Source organism: Anabrus simplex, chromosome 1 (assembly GCF_040414725.1).
Source record: "Anabrus simplex isolate iqAnaSimp1 chromosome 1, ASM4041472v1, whole genome shotgun sequence".
NCBI lineage: Eukaryota > Metazoa > Arthropoda > Insecta > Orthoptera > Tettigoniidae > Anabrus > Anabrus simplex.
The window spans coordinates 1300872903-1300888473 of NC_090265.1; the positions used below are offsets into that span (position 1 = coordinate 1300872903).

Sequence of the window (15571 nt, forward strand, 5' to 3'; positions counted from 1 at the left end):
ACCTGCAGAAGATTAAATCATTCACATTTCAATAACTTTCCCACAGCAAGTATGAACCATCATAACTGCAGATTTTGTCAGTATATTAATTTACAATACTTTTATTCATGGAATGTTTAAGGCTTTGCTTAGTTCTGAAAGCAATTCTATCTGTTACCAGCTTGCTAGCACATAGATTTGTGTGGTAAAGTCATGTGAGAAGAGAGGACAACAGCTGAAAGACCAAAGGCTAAGAGGACAATGGCGTATGGCTTTTAGTGCCAGGAGTGTCCGAGGACATGTTCGGCTTGCCAGGTGCAGGTCTTTTGATTTGACGCCTGTAGGCAACCTGCGAGTTGTGATGAGGATGAAATGATGATGAAGACAACACATATGCCTAGCCCCCATACCAGAGAAATTAACCAATGATGGTTAAAATTCCCACCCTGCTGGGAATCGAACCTAGGACCCCTTTGACCAAAGGCCAGCACGCTAACCATTTAGCCATGGACCCGGTCAGAGGACAGCTAAGAATGAGGTACAGGGACATAGTGAGGCACAACTTACAGCAACTGGGATGAGACTGGACCAAAGCTGAAGACGACTAAAAGTACAACATTGCAACAGAAGTTTGTGCAGGGGCATAATTTCCTGATCCCTCAAATAGATGGAATGACACAGTATATGTATGTACAGTGTCTAAGGATGATGATAATGATGACGATCAAATTAAATAATTCTTACTTTTGCCAGCTGCCAGTGCAACTACAATGCTCGATTCAGGCATAGGGATTGTCCAGTATGACTGCATCTCACTAAATATTGCAGCCCGAGCTTCAACACGATCTAAGGGAAGTTGCTGACGTCGTAATGCTACTGGTGGCTTAGTCTTCAGAAAGCGTTCTTCTACAGCCAGCTGTACAGAGGGAGATGGGTGAATAATTGTCCATTCTGCTGCTAGCTGGACAGCAGGCAAAGGTATCCTGTAAAAGCAAACAAACACTATGCTTTTAGCAGAAACAGATAAGTTAATCACACAAATGCACATATAAATAAACTAGAAAGGATAAAGCTGGGCAGTAATGTGCTGTACCTACAAAATTATGTCACGAATATTTTATTCCCCCTCCTCAAATATCAATACATGTAAACCCCGTTATACACGGATTCATTATCCGTGATTTCGCATATACGCGATTTTCGACTTAGTGATGCCATCTGTTAACAGTACGTGGAAGCTGTAATGCCATGAGACGGGTATAGACATGCGTGCCAAATTCTGTAACGTACATTATGTCGCGTGCCAAGGTTAAACGGGACAAGCGCATCTCTACATGCATCTTCTGTCATATTTGTCGAGACGTGAATCGTCAGTTCCGGTCAGTAGAGCTGTAAAGTTGCACTCGACAGGTTTCGTATTTAAAAAGCTTTATAAAAGGAAAGAAATAGTGCCTATTTAGATAAATAAGCGTGTACCAAAGCAGTATAAGCTAGAAATCAAGTGAGAAGTTTTGGATCACATATTGTTGACATTCAGCGTACTTTGGGAGTTAGTGAATCCACTGTGAGAACTATTTGCAAGAATGCAGAATCAATTCGAAAACTGTCAATCTGCCACTAACTCAAGTGAGACTAGAGTGACAAAATCTCGCTCGGAAGCGATGGAAAGAATGGATTAGATTGATCATCACAACCAACAAACACATGCCTCTCTCTGAAGCTGCTATTGAAGCTAAAGCCAAGAGCTTGTATACAGAGTTTAGTTTATTATTGTGCGTTTCAGTGTTAAATGTTTGTGTATAACGTGTGTATTAAAATGCATTTCAGAAACAAGATAATGGTTATTTTTTTGTAAAAATACTTAGAATCTCTGCTATTTTAAACTTAATATATGAGTAAACGAAAACTTAACCCTGTATTTTGTGTATAAAATGACTCTCGATTTATGCAAATTCGTTATGCGCGGCAATTTTGCGGAACATAACTATTGCGTATGACGAGGTCTACCTGTACCTTGAAATGTTGTACTTTAAACAGCAAAGTGATGAGAAAACTTCAAGACTGGAAAACCGATTCAACCACAGACTACAAGTCTGCAAAATTTCTTCTATATTAATTATAATCATTTTACAGTTCCAGTTTCCTGGGTACTGTTGGCAAGCCTCTTCCACTCAGTCTTATTGAGATACGTTCTGTTGTTAATGATGTCCTCCAGTGTCCTTGCCCAATCTGCAATGTCCATCTTTACAATGTCCATCCAGTGAGTTCTTGGTTCTATATTCATGAAGACCATATTACTGACAGAAAGTGACAATAATCAGTAATATAAAATGGCACATGTAATTTCAAACTACCACATTTACTTGGTCCCCCGTGCATAATTTCCCCCTCAAGACTTTTAGAACATTATTCTCACATTTTTCGTGTGCAGTGTAATTTCCTCTAGCATCCTTGGTAAGAAATTGGACACTCCTTGCACCTAGTAAGCCTGTTTCCTCGATTTCAAGCATCTATAAATACCTATGCAAAGGGAAAGTCAAAGGCCATTAACCATCTCTTCCAATTACCTACTACCCTGGCCTACCTATGACTGGTACCAGAGGTAAGGAAACAAACAGCTCCAATCAGTCTCTTACAGCACCAAGACGAGTGAGTTATAAAGTGACGTTCTTCTAAGATGTTCAACCACCAATACGAATTAAACAATGAGATTCATAGTCTGTAATATAAAGTGATGTGCAAAATGGGATGAAAGAATAGTAGTTATACCGTGCAATTTAAACTTATTGTTTATTTTGCAGAAAATAACTGAATCAAGTGTGTGGGAAGAGAGTTTGGTGTAGAACCAAAATTAATTTGCTATTGGCAGGCTCAGAAAAAGGAATTTAAGAAAGCTAAATCCACGTGTCGATCGTTTCATGGACTAAAGTGGAAAATTTCCCAAGATCGAGAAAAAAGTGCTTAAATATGTAGTGGAACTGAGAAAATACTGCATTGCAGTATCGTATGAAATTATGCAGATGAAAGCAAAGGATGTAGGCGAAAAGAAACGTGGCATTACAAGTGAGCAATTTAAGGTGAGCATGGGATGGGCTGTTCATTTTACGTGAAGACATGGACTTAGCCTGCGAAGATGAACCGTGTTGGCTCAGCATCTACCACATGATACACAAAGTAATTTCATAAGTTTTCATAAGTTCCTCATCAAACTTGGACAAGAAAGTGATTTACTTCTTTCTGAAATTGAAAACACAGTTACACTCCCATTTTGCTGTCACGAAATATGATAGTGCATACAAAAGGTGCATTCAGCGTATCAATTAAAACAACAGGCACAAAGAACTTATGGTGTGCCATCATGTTGGCAGTTATGACAAACAGTAGAAAACTATCACTGTCATTCAAGTGCAGAAACAAGGATGGATGTCAGCTGACGTAATGAAAGACTGGCTGAAAGTTGTGTGGGACTGACACCATGGAGTTTAACTTCATAAAAAATCCATGCTTGTTCTGGAGAGTTTTTGTGGCCATTTAGTGGAGCCCATTAAAAATGAGATGTCCCGTCTCAACATCATTCCCGTCATAAACAAGGTGGACTAACATAAATTTTACAGCAGCTAGATGCTCAATGAATAAACCATTCAAAGATCATCTCCGCTGGTTTGATGGGGAATGGATGGCATCTGGTTCCTTGGAACTGACAAAAAACGGGCAGCATTAAGAGACCTGGCATTGAACAATAGTGTTCTTGATTCTTTGAGCTTGGAAGTCTGATCATGGAAAACTTTGTCGCAAAGAGCTTCAAGAAGACCGGGCACAGAGGATGCAATGGATACGAACAATTCCATTGATGAAGATTATCTGTCTACTGGTACATCTTCCGAAGTAAGTAAACTCCGTCCTCATTCCGAGGTGGTGCAGTTCTTTTCTGGCACATCCCCATTGGAGTTGAGCTGCATGTACCATTTCAACCACATACCAGCCCTCCTGCCATTCTTAAATTTCTGGCAGTACAGGGAATTGAACCCGGGCCCCTGAGGACGGCAGCTAATAACACTAACCGTTACACTACGGAGGCGGACATTTTCCAAAGAAACCTGTGGAGAGTAAAGGTCATCAGGTACGTTGGAAATTATGTGAGTAAATACAGTATTTCACATACAGGAAAAGATTAATCTCTTTGTGTATTTGGATAATGATGCTGTCTTTATATCTACCTTCCTTCAACAAATACATAACTTCCTATTATTCATTCTGAGAAGGCTGAACAATACTGATTCACATGAACAATAGTACTGCACTTCAATATGGAACAAAAATGAAATTTATAGCTTATAAATATATGAACAATAGAAACATGTGATTGTCCCATTTTTGAAGGTTTACTCATCTTCAAATTTAAAGGGACTCTGGCAGCAAATGGAGATACCATTCTAATGGTTTCATTACCTTAAAGAATATCTCATAATTAATATAAAGATATTTCTATCTTTCAACAATACAGTTTTTAAGAACTAAGAAATCTTAGAAAATCGGATCTAGTCAACAAGTTTATAATTTTCCTTTCAAGAAAATTCAAGTGTAGCATGATAAAACTGTGTCAGTATTGATGATTTTGCTTCTAGAAAGAAATAGAGAAATCAATACACAATTGAGTCAAAACTGTTTTATCATTGCATATGAGTCCTGTAAAGAATATATGTATAAACCCATCCCATGATGCAACAGCCCCGAAGGGCCATGACCTACCAAGCAACCGTTGTTCAGCCCAAAGGCCTGCAGATTATGAGGTGTCGTGTGGTCAGCATGACAAATCTTATTGACTGTTATTCTTGTCTTCCAATATATGTACATCAGGACTAATAATCACTGCTACCTATCATAGGTAAATGTGATTTTTTTTTTAAATTTTACTTTCTTCACATTATGCAATCATCACTTCCAGTACAATAACCATCACATGTTCTCCAGGATCACAGAAAATGTATGATAATGAACATTTATCACCTCTATTCCACAGCACCAATTGAGACACTTCTTTTCTCAGTTTCAAGCCAACTAGGTGTAAACACCTTCAGCTATTCTAGTCATTCAACAATTACATGTACTGTATTGAATTACCATCACTCAATTATCTGTGTACAAATACAAGTGGAATTAACCAATATCTCATGTACAACATTATGTCCACTGAAAGGTTTCACTTGTCTGATTCCTTTGCTAATGGTTAACATAGTGGCCTTTGATCTAGAGGGTCCTAGGTTTGATTCCTGGCTGGACAGGGATTTTAGTAGTATCTGGCTAAATCCTCTGACTCAGGGAATGGGTGTTAGTGTTTGTCTCATTTTACAACTTATCATATACTCACAATACACCACACTTTCAACAACCACAGGAACACACAAAAGTGAACACGTCTTCCCACATGGTGTTAGCATCAGGAAGAGCATCTGGTCATAAAACAGGGCCAAGTCCATATGTGCGATACAGTTCACACCCGCAACACCACCTGGGTGTGGGAAAAGTGACAGAAGCAGAAGAAAGATTTCACTCTTCTAGTTTTTTCTAATTATCTTTACATTTCACTAACATCTTCTTGAAGATTTAGGCTTTAAGTAATGCAAATTCAGTATGCTATTCATAGTTAATGTAAAATTCTTATCCTTTCTCTTTACTTTTCATATTATTGACAATGTTCACTCAGTACAAAAGAAAAATCAGTATATTTGCATTCAAAATGACTGAGCACTACCATCCACCATTAATAAACAGGAGTTTTAAGGTTACTCCATTCTTAAATATTCTTTTTAGTGACGTATTTTTCAGGTACCAGTAGTTAATTTCATTAAAAAATCCAATGCTCATCAGCTGAAACATTGCTAAATTTATTGGAAAGAACTTCAATCCAAAACATTAAAAGACCATTGCTTAAGGTAAATCAAACAAGTATGATGGAAACTAACTGCAATATTCTCAACAGTCTCCTTGTCAATAAGTATATATAATGTAATTCGACAACGATGGCAAATGAACACATTACTGGTACCATTTTATTTCAAGACTAAGATTTATTTAGTTACTGGTACTTACTGTGTACACTATACAGTGTTTAACAAAAAATACTAATGTAATTGTTCTTGAATATACACTGCCAGCAAACAAAAATTAGCACCCAGATAGAGTGGTTGAAAGCAAATGAAACTACATATATATATGCAGATGGAATGTCGGCATCAGGTCAGTAGGGTGTCGCATTCCCCTGGCCATAATGCATGCTCTTATGCGGTTCAGAATGGTGTCGAACAGCCTTTGGATCCTCTCCTGAGGCAAGTTGTTGCAGCTGTCCAACCAGATCCTGCAGGTGTCATACCACATGTGTTCAATGATGGAGAGGTCTGGGTATCTTGCTGGCCACGGGATGACCTCAACATGCTCTAGGCAGTCCATAGACACATATGCTGTGTGTGGACATCTTGTTGGAACACTGTCCCAGGGTGCTGAGCCATTAAGGGTAGGATGTGAGGATGCAGAATATTTGTAATATATCGCTGTTACAAGTCATCACTCTCATTTTTGGTCCGTATTGAAAACAGTGATCTCACTTAGTTTACAAAAGGTGTACATTTATTGTTCAACCTATTCAATACAATCAGTACCATGTTATGTGGTTAATTAGACATAGAAAATCTGAATATTATGGGGACATGTTTCACCCTTCTTATTGGGCATCATCAGCCATATTAATTTAATCTTAAAACAAACATTGTTAAAAGGACAATGACATTTATAATTTGTAAAAATTAAACTGTGATTTGTTATGATATTAACTTTATAAAATAGTGGTTATAAAATATGATATTGGGACATACAACACCTGCTAAAATTATTGTAAAGTAATTTAAAATCTTGTCTAAAAGAGAATTTGTATAGATATAAAGTTCTAAAAACGGCACATGTCTGGTACTGAAGTGGATCCTCTTTGTTATAAAAGTCAGCACATATTCGCTGCGGCAGTTGCCAACGTAAACTTGAGGGTGAATTTTGTTTATATTTTGCGTTCCAACATTAAAAGATTGGTTGAGAGAAAAGGCGAAGGTTATGATGTTATCCTCAGTAAGTTGATTGGTCTAAAATATTATCTGATATAACCGTTTCAAACAGACGTTAGTGTGCTGGTTGAAGCTGCTATGAGAAGAGTTTATATAGAGTATTTGAAGGTTATGTTTGATTTTCACATGAAAATATAGTTCTTCTAGAAGATGTAGAAACATCGATGAATAGAGTGCCGTTATACTGCAAAAGAAACACTATTTTATAAAGTTAATATCATAACAAATCACAGTTCAATTTTTACAAATTATAAATGTCATTGTCCTTTTAACAATGTTTGTTTTACTATTAAATTAATATGGCTGATGATGCCCAATCAGAAGGGCAAAACATATCCCCATAATATTCAGATTTTCTATGTCTAATTAACCACATAACGTGGTAATGATTGTATTGAATAGGTTGAACAATAAATGTACACCTTTTGTAAACTAAGTGAGATCACTGTTTTCAATACGGACCAAAAATGAGAGTGATGACTTGTAATGTAGTAGCCAACCAGGCAAGATGTCAATTGAATAAATTCCTCAATCTTAAAACAGAAATATGTAAATTAAACAAGGATATAGCTTTCCTAAAGAACTGTCTGAGACTGAAATTGATCCCGAAATTCTTGAAATCAACACAAAGAAAGAATTTAAATAATATTAATACACACACAAGTTCAAAATAGAGTAAACTACATCTGGTTAAAGAATGAAATTAAAATAATGTACCAAAAGAAAACCCAATTGAACCTACAGTTATATAGAACACATTTCATAGTAGCCCAAGAATTAGTCCCATTAGAATGGAAATCGTTCCAACAACATGCAGACAACAAATTGATGCATTTGATGGATAAGAAACAGGCAACACGAGACAAAAAACTAATGCAATTAATCTTGTAATATCTTGTAATTAAGGATATCTCAAACACAACATTCTAAGCAAAATACAGACAAACAGAAGACAAATCCATTACGTACCGACACTCCTACAGTAATAAATTTGAAGTACACACAGCTTTCACATAACGAGATAGAGCTTTTGAACAAGGGTCCCAAATATAATTGGCCTAACAAGAATAAAGAGGTAGACATCATAAACACAGTAGCCGAAATAGAAACCAATGTTTCCAAATTACCTTATGAAATACAAAACGACATAAGAACAGAATTAAAGAAAAAACTTCCAAGATTAGCAGAAGACCTGAATACTAAATTTGATCCTGATCAACACACATTAATACAAAACTTGAAAACCAAGATAGAAAACATCAATATCGTTGTAACTAAAGCCGACAAAGGAGGTTCAATAGTTCTCCTAGATAAAGAAACATAGATTCAAAAAACAGAAGACTTCTTTAATAGTAATAGTTACACGTTGGTTAATAAGGACCCGATAGCAAAAATACAACATAATTTAAAGACATTACTAAAGAAATCTACATTTCTTTTTAACGAACAAGATCAGCAAAGACTCACAAACATGAATCCCAACATCCCTATAGCAAGAGCCCTTCCTAAAATACACAAGAATGACATCCCAATACGTCCCATCATCAACTGCCGTAACAGTCCAACCTATAAAGTTTCGAAGTATATTCATGCCTTCCTTAAGAGGCATTACACATTTAATAATAAGCAACCTTTAAAGAATTCCATTGATTTTTGTGAGATCCTAAGTAAGTTCGACCTACAACCTTATCATACAATATGCTCCTTTGACGTGGTTAACATGTACTCAAACATCCCGACCAGAGACACTATCAACATCATCTATAATAACATCTGTAAACATTGTGGCCTCAGTAAAATGGAGATCGATGAATTCATGACACTATTAAATTTTGTTTTAGACAACAACTACTTCACCTTTGATAAGAAAATCTATAAAAATGGCCTAGCGATGGGAGACCCAATTTCGGGCATCCTACCTGATATTTATATGGACACGATTGAGCACACAAAAATCAAAACAAATATTAAAGGGATTTGTTTGTGGTTGAGGTACGTGGATGACACATTCGTAATAATTGATAAGAATGTCGCCAATAGCAGCGAAGTATTACAAAGCTTAAATAATATCAACCCTAACGTAAATTTCACTAAGGAAGATGAAAACAAAGGCTCCTTAAATTTCCTAGACATAAAGGTCACCCAAACTAATAACACCTTTGAATTTCAGATTTATAGAAAGCCTACACACTCGTCTGTAACCATAAATAATTCCTCACTACACCCCGGTTCTCAGAAACAGGCATCTTTTTATAGTTTGATATATAGAGCTTTAAGAATCCCATTATCCCCTACAAACTTAAAAACAGAATTAAATTACATAAGGAATCTTGCCAAAATTAATGGATATAAGATCGAAATGGTAAACTGCTTACTTCATAAGATTAAAAACAAGTTATCCACAAACCTTATACCAGACAAACCTAAAAGAACTAAATATGCCACTTTTACATATAGTAACCCAGCTGTCCACCAAATTGCTAACACTTTCAACAAATACAATATGAACATAGCCTTCAGAACAACCAACACAACACAAAATATATTTCTCAGTTATAATAAAATCAATAATAATAATAACAGTAAATATTCAGGCTAAGGAGTGTACAGGTTAACATGTTTCCAGTGTGGAATTTCATATGTTGGACAGACTGGACGAAGCTTCTTTATAAGATACATGGAACACTTCAATGTGGATAAGCACAATAAATATTCGGCAATGAGCATGCACATGAAGGAAACAGGTCACCGTTTTACTTCAATAGAAAAGGCTCTCTCAATAATCAGGAATACTAATAAGGGTAAACTTCTAAATGAATTAGAGAATATATATATTTTTCTGGATAAAACACTTAATAAAGATCGCAACCTTAATGATGATACGGAAGTCAAGAGTCCCTTATATACGTTAACACCTAAGCTATTAAAAACAGTCAATCTAAAGCAAAACAAAGTCCCACGAATATTTAAATTCATCAAATCAACAACTCCCCTTATCCCACCGAATACTAAGCTTGCACTTGCCCCTCCAAACAATCCCCCTCCCACATTAACACCGACATGTAATGCTCCGCACACTTTCGCTTCCCCTCAGCATGCCCCCCTCCCTCTTATCACATTGTTACAACACGCGAAGTAGGAACTCCAGACAGACCAACGCTGCTAATACAGTAAGATAGATATACATATGGCATTTGAGTAAGTACCCACTTTACATAATACAAAATACTTAGGCATTAACATATGTTTTAAACACACACGTCAAACAGATCTTTTTGTTCTTTTGCAGTATAACGACACTCTATTCGTTGATGTTTCTACATCTTCTAGAAGAACTATATTTTCACGTGAAAAACAAACATAACCTTCAAATACTCGATATAAACTCTTCTCATAGCAGCTTCAACCAGCACACTAACGTCTGTTTGAAACGGTTATATCAGATAATATTTTAGACCAATCAACTTACTGAGGATAACATCATAACCTTCGCCTTTTCTCTTAACCAATCTTTTAATGTTGGAACGCAAAATATAAACAAAATTCACCCTCAAGTTTACGTTGCCAACTGCCACAGCGAATATATGCTGACATTTATAACGAAGAGGATCCACTTCAGTACCAGACATGTGCCGTTTTTAGAACTTTATATCTATACAAATTCTCTTTTAGACAAGATTTTAAATTACTTTACAATAATTCTAGCAGGTGTTGTATGTCCCAATATCATATTTTATAACCATTATTTTATAAAGTTAGTATCATAACAAATCACAGTTCAATTTTTACAAATTATAAATGTCATTGTCCTTTTAACAATGTTTGTTTTAAGATTAAATTAATATGGCTGATGATGCTCAATAAGAAGGGCGAAACATGCCCCCATAATATTCAGATATTCTATGTCTAATTAACCACATAACATGGTACTGATTGTATGGAATAGGTTGAACAATAAATGTACACCTTTTGTAAATTAAGCGAGATGTATTGCTGTGCCGCCAAAGTCTGCTGAAGCACTATTAGAGGTGACCTGAATGCATATCCTATGGCTCCTCACATCATGATTACACCTGTGTGTCTTTCCACAACATGGGCAGGACCTACCCTCTGCCCTCGACGCCGCCAAACCTGCACACGATGGTCATCGGAGATTATGGAGAAGTGGGACTCATCACTGAACATGATGTCTGGCTTCATGGCTAAAGGTTAGCGTGCTGGCCTTTGGTTACAGGGTTCCTGGGTTCGATTCCTGGCAGGGTCGGGAATTTTAACCATAATTGGTTAATTCCCCTAGCATGGGGACTGGGTGTATGTACCGTCTTCTTCATCATTTCATCCCCATCACAACATGCAATTCGCCTATGGGAGTCAAATCAGAAAGACCTGCACCAGGCCTCTCCGGAGGCCACATGCCATTATTATTACTGAACATGATGTGATACCACTCATCCTCTGCCCATGCCTCCCAGGCAAGGCACCATTCCAAACACAAAAATCAGATAAAAAATTGGATGTATGGCTTTTCAGGGGTTTGCTCTATTAACCAGCATTTCGTCTTAGGTCTGACACTAGACTCGTCAGAGTGGGATGTGTCAGACCCTACCCACTGATGCTGGGGTGTATGCAGGTGAACTTATCAGAAGCCTCTTATGTGGCACAGTCTGATAACTGCATACGGGAGATGAAACTCCACAATGGAATTAATGCCCGCCTAGCAATTCCAAATGGTAATACTAAATTCCCATGAAGGGAATTAGATATTTTTCCACCAATAGAGCATATCAAAAATCAGATAAAAAATTGGATGTATGGCTTTTCAGGCGTTTGCTCTATTAACCAGCATTTCGTCTTAGGTCTGACACTAGACTCGTCAGAGTGGGATGTGTCAGACCCTACCCACTGATGCTGGGGTGTATGCAGGTGAACTTATCAGAAGCCTCTTATGTGGCACAGTCTGATAACTGCATACAGGAGATGAAACTCCACAATGGAATTAATGCCCGCCTAGCAATTCCAAATGGTAATACTAAATTCCCATGAAGGGAATTAGATATTTTTCCATCAATAGAGCATATCAAAAATCAGATAAAAAATTGGATGTATGGCTTTTCAGGCGTTTGCTCTATTAACCAGCATTTTTGATATGCTCTATTGGTGGAAAAATATCTAATTCCCTTCATGGGAATTTAGTATTACCATTTGGAATTGCTAGGCGGGCATTAATTCCATTGTGGAGTTTCATCTCCCGTATGCAGTTATCAGACTGTGCCACATAAGAGGCTTCTGATAAGTTCACCTGCATACACCCCAGCATCAGTGGGTAGGGTCTGACACATCCCACTCTGACGAGTCTAGTGTCAGATCTAAGACGAAATGCTGGTTAATAGAGCAAACGCCTGAAAAGCCATACATCCAATTTTTTATCTGATTTTTGATATGCTCTATTGGTGGAAAAATATCTAATTCCCTTCATGGGAATTTAGTATTACCATTCCAAACACAAGCGCTGGTGTTCTGGTATCAATGGGATCCGGCGCATGGGACAGTAGGACCCCAATCCCGCGGATGCGAGTCATCGAGACACTGTGCGGGAAGTCGCAGGATGTCATGTTGTAGTGAACAGTACATCTTCGAGGATGGCGGGTGCCGAAGTTAGGGGATCCTGCAATGCTTGGCACACCATACACAAGTCCTCCCTTTGTGAGGTGTTTCTTCAATCAATCAATCAATCAATCAATCAATCAATCAATCAATCAATACTGATCTGCATTTAGATCAGTTACCCAGGTGGCAGATTCCGTATCTGTTGTTTCCTAGCCTTTTTTTTAATGATTGCAAATGATGATGTGAGATGGACAGCAATAATAATAATAATAATAATAACAACAACAACAACATACTGGGAAGTGTTGAGACAGTTTGGTTGCCCTAAATGCTTTGTTGGCCTGGTTTGAGCAATCCGTGGTGGTGTTTCTGGTCACATTCTCCAGCAGAAAAACATCTTTGATGCTTTTCCTATCAGGTATGGACTGAAGCAAGGGTACATACTTGCCCCAATGCTCTTTGCTTTGTTTATGATGAAAAACGGGGTTAAAAGTCAGGTTGTCTTTCACAAGTAGGAAAAATCCTCTCAGTTTTAATTACTGCATTGATGGGGTGAAAGGTCTTTTGGGGATCATTGTAAGTACCTAAATGTTAATAAAAGGAAAGATCTTCACTGGGCTAATCACATAAATATGATTGTAAATAAAGGGTACAGATCTCTGTACATAGTTATGATGGTAGATATTTAGGGGTTGTAGTAAGGATGTAAAGGAGAGGGCATATAAGTCTCTGGTAAGACCCCAAACAGAGTATTGTTCCAGTGTATAGGACTCTCATCAGGATTACTTGATTCAAGAACTGGAAAATATCCAAAGGAAAGCAACTTGATTTGTCCTGGGTGATTTCCGACTAAAGAGTAGAGTTACAAAAATGTTGCAAAGTTTGGGCTGGGAAGACTTGTGAGAAAGGAGATGAGCTGCTCGACCAAATGGTATGTTCTGAGCTGCCGTCGGCTGGTAAAGCCTATGCTGTGCAGTTGCCTCCTTACAGTCCTCGTAGAAAAGGGTTACTGACTCCCAACATTCAACTGGGTGGTGATCTGACTCACAGTAGCCCATCGAGCGCCCAGTATGGTTCTGTGGATGCGACCTGATGTCAGTTCGTTAAACACCTGTGGTTTTCCTGTTGGTGGTTTACGTGGGTGGTAACATTCTCTCTGTGATATTGAAGATCCATGCTCGACACCGGTGACCTCGGAAACCTAAATTCACGTGTAATCTCCGCAATGCTATGACCCATGTGCCGTGCACCAATGATCATCCCATGTTCAAAGTTGATTAACTTGCGATGTGTTGCAATAATAATAATAATAATAATAATAATAATAATAATAATAATAATAATAATAATAATAATAATAATAATAATAATAATAATAACAACAACAACAATAACAACATACTGGGAAGTGTTGAGACAGTTTGGTTGCCCTAAATGCTTTGTTGGCCTGGTTTGAGCAATCCGTGGTGGTGTTTCTGGTCACATTCTCCAGCAGAAAAACATCTTTGATGCTTTTCCTATCAGGTATGGACTGAAGCAAGGGTACATACTTGCCCCAATGCTCTTTGCTTTGTATATGGCTGCTATACTTTATGATTCATCATGCACGAACACTTCTGGCATTGATTTAAGGTCTCATCTTAATGGAAGTCTCTTCAATGTGACAAGACTTCGTACACATCGCTTAACTCACGTGACCAGAATAACTGAACTGCAGTATGCTGATGACACTGCATCACTGGCTCTTACCCCTGAGGATCTACAGCAGTCAATCAATAGTTTCAAGAGTGCATATGATTGTTTTGGCCTCACCATCAATGCAAAAATCCTAATATTGATGATGATGATATTTGTTGTTTAAAGGGGCCTACCAGCTAGGCATCGGCTCCTAATGGTACGAGGTGTATCGAAATGAAAATTAAAACTTCAAAATATATCCACTGACTGGAATATAGAATGAATGGTGATGAAAAAATGATAGTGATACAAAAACAATCAGTTGATCCAATTCACAATGCCTTAAGTACTGGGATGATACTTATCTAAAGGGGTCAAAAAATCATTTCACCAGCCCCTCATAATGGCACTAATCACTGGTAAAACAGAACCATGGAGTGCCTCCTATAGTAGTACTAAGTAAAGGTAACGTAGACTCGTGGTGTTTGTAGAATGGGGGTACTACACACAGGAAATGTAGATTCGTGCTATGTCACACACAATGGCACCACTCACAGGTAACGCAAACCTATGGTGTTTCGCATATAATGGTACCACTCACAAGCAACGCAGACCCATGGTGCTCCTTACATAGAGACTAATCACGGGCGCTGGTATTCCCGAGGTGTTCCTTACTTCGTGGAACTAATCACAGGCCAGGTATACTCATGGTGTTGCTCACATAGTGGTACTAATCATAGGCAATGTAGACCCATGGTGTATCATACATTATGACGATGCCCATAGGCAACACAAACCCATTGTGTTCCTCACATAATGGTACTACTACTCTCAGCCAACGCAAACGCATGGTTTTACTCACACAGTGGTACTAATCACGGATGCCAGCCAAACCCACAGTGTTTCTCACTTAGTGACACTAATCACAGGCAACGCAGACACATGGAGTTTCTCATAAAGTGGTACTACTCATAGGTAACCAACTCCCTTTAAGAATGAAGAAAATTCTTCAGACATACAGCATTGAAACATTTACACTTAACAGCAGAAATAATAGCAGACTCCCTAGGTCAATGCTCCAGAAAACACAGAGATAAGGTATGAAATGAAATGATATGTCAAGAAATTTAAGTGAAACAACCTCTCTGTGAAAGCACTACCATATCAAGCTTGAAGAGGTGCAAAATTGTGCTAAGTCC

General features: G+C 37.8%; 1 protein-coding gene across 3 annotated transcripts in view; it reads right to left on the bottom strand.

Moving 5' to 3' along the window:
• Positions 1 to 15571, bottom strand: part of c12.2 (von Willebrand factor A domain-containing protein c12.2) — a 753464-nt gene that overhangs the window by 176391 nt on the left and 561502 nt on the right. For all 3 annotated transcript variants that reach the window (XM_067137710.2, XM_067137711.2, XM_067137712.2), the window contains exon 20: positions 724 to 962. In XM_067137710.2, the coding sequence (XP_066993811.2) occupies positions 724 to 962 (239 nt within the window). The remainder of the gene's footprint in view (positions 1 to 723; positions 963 to 15571) is intronic.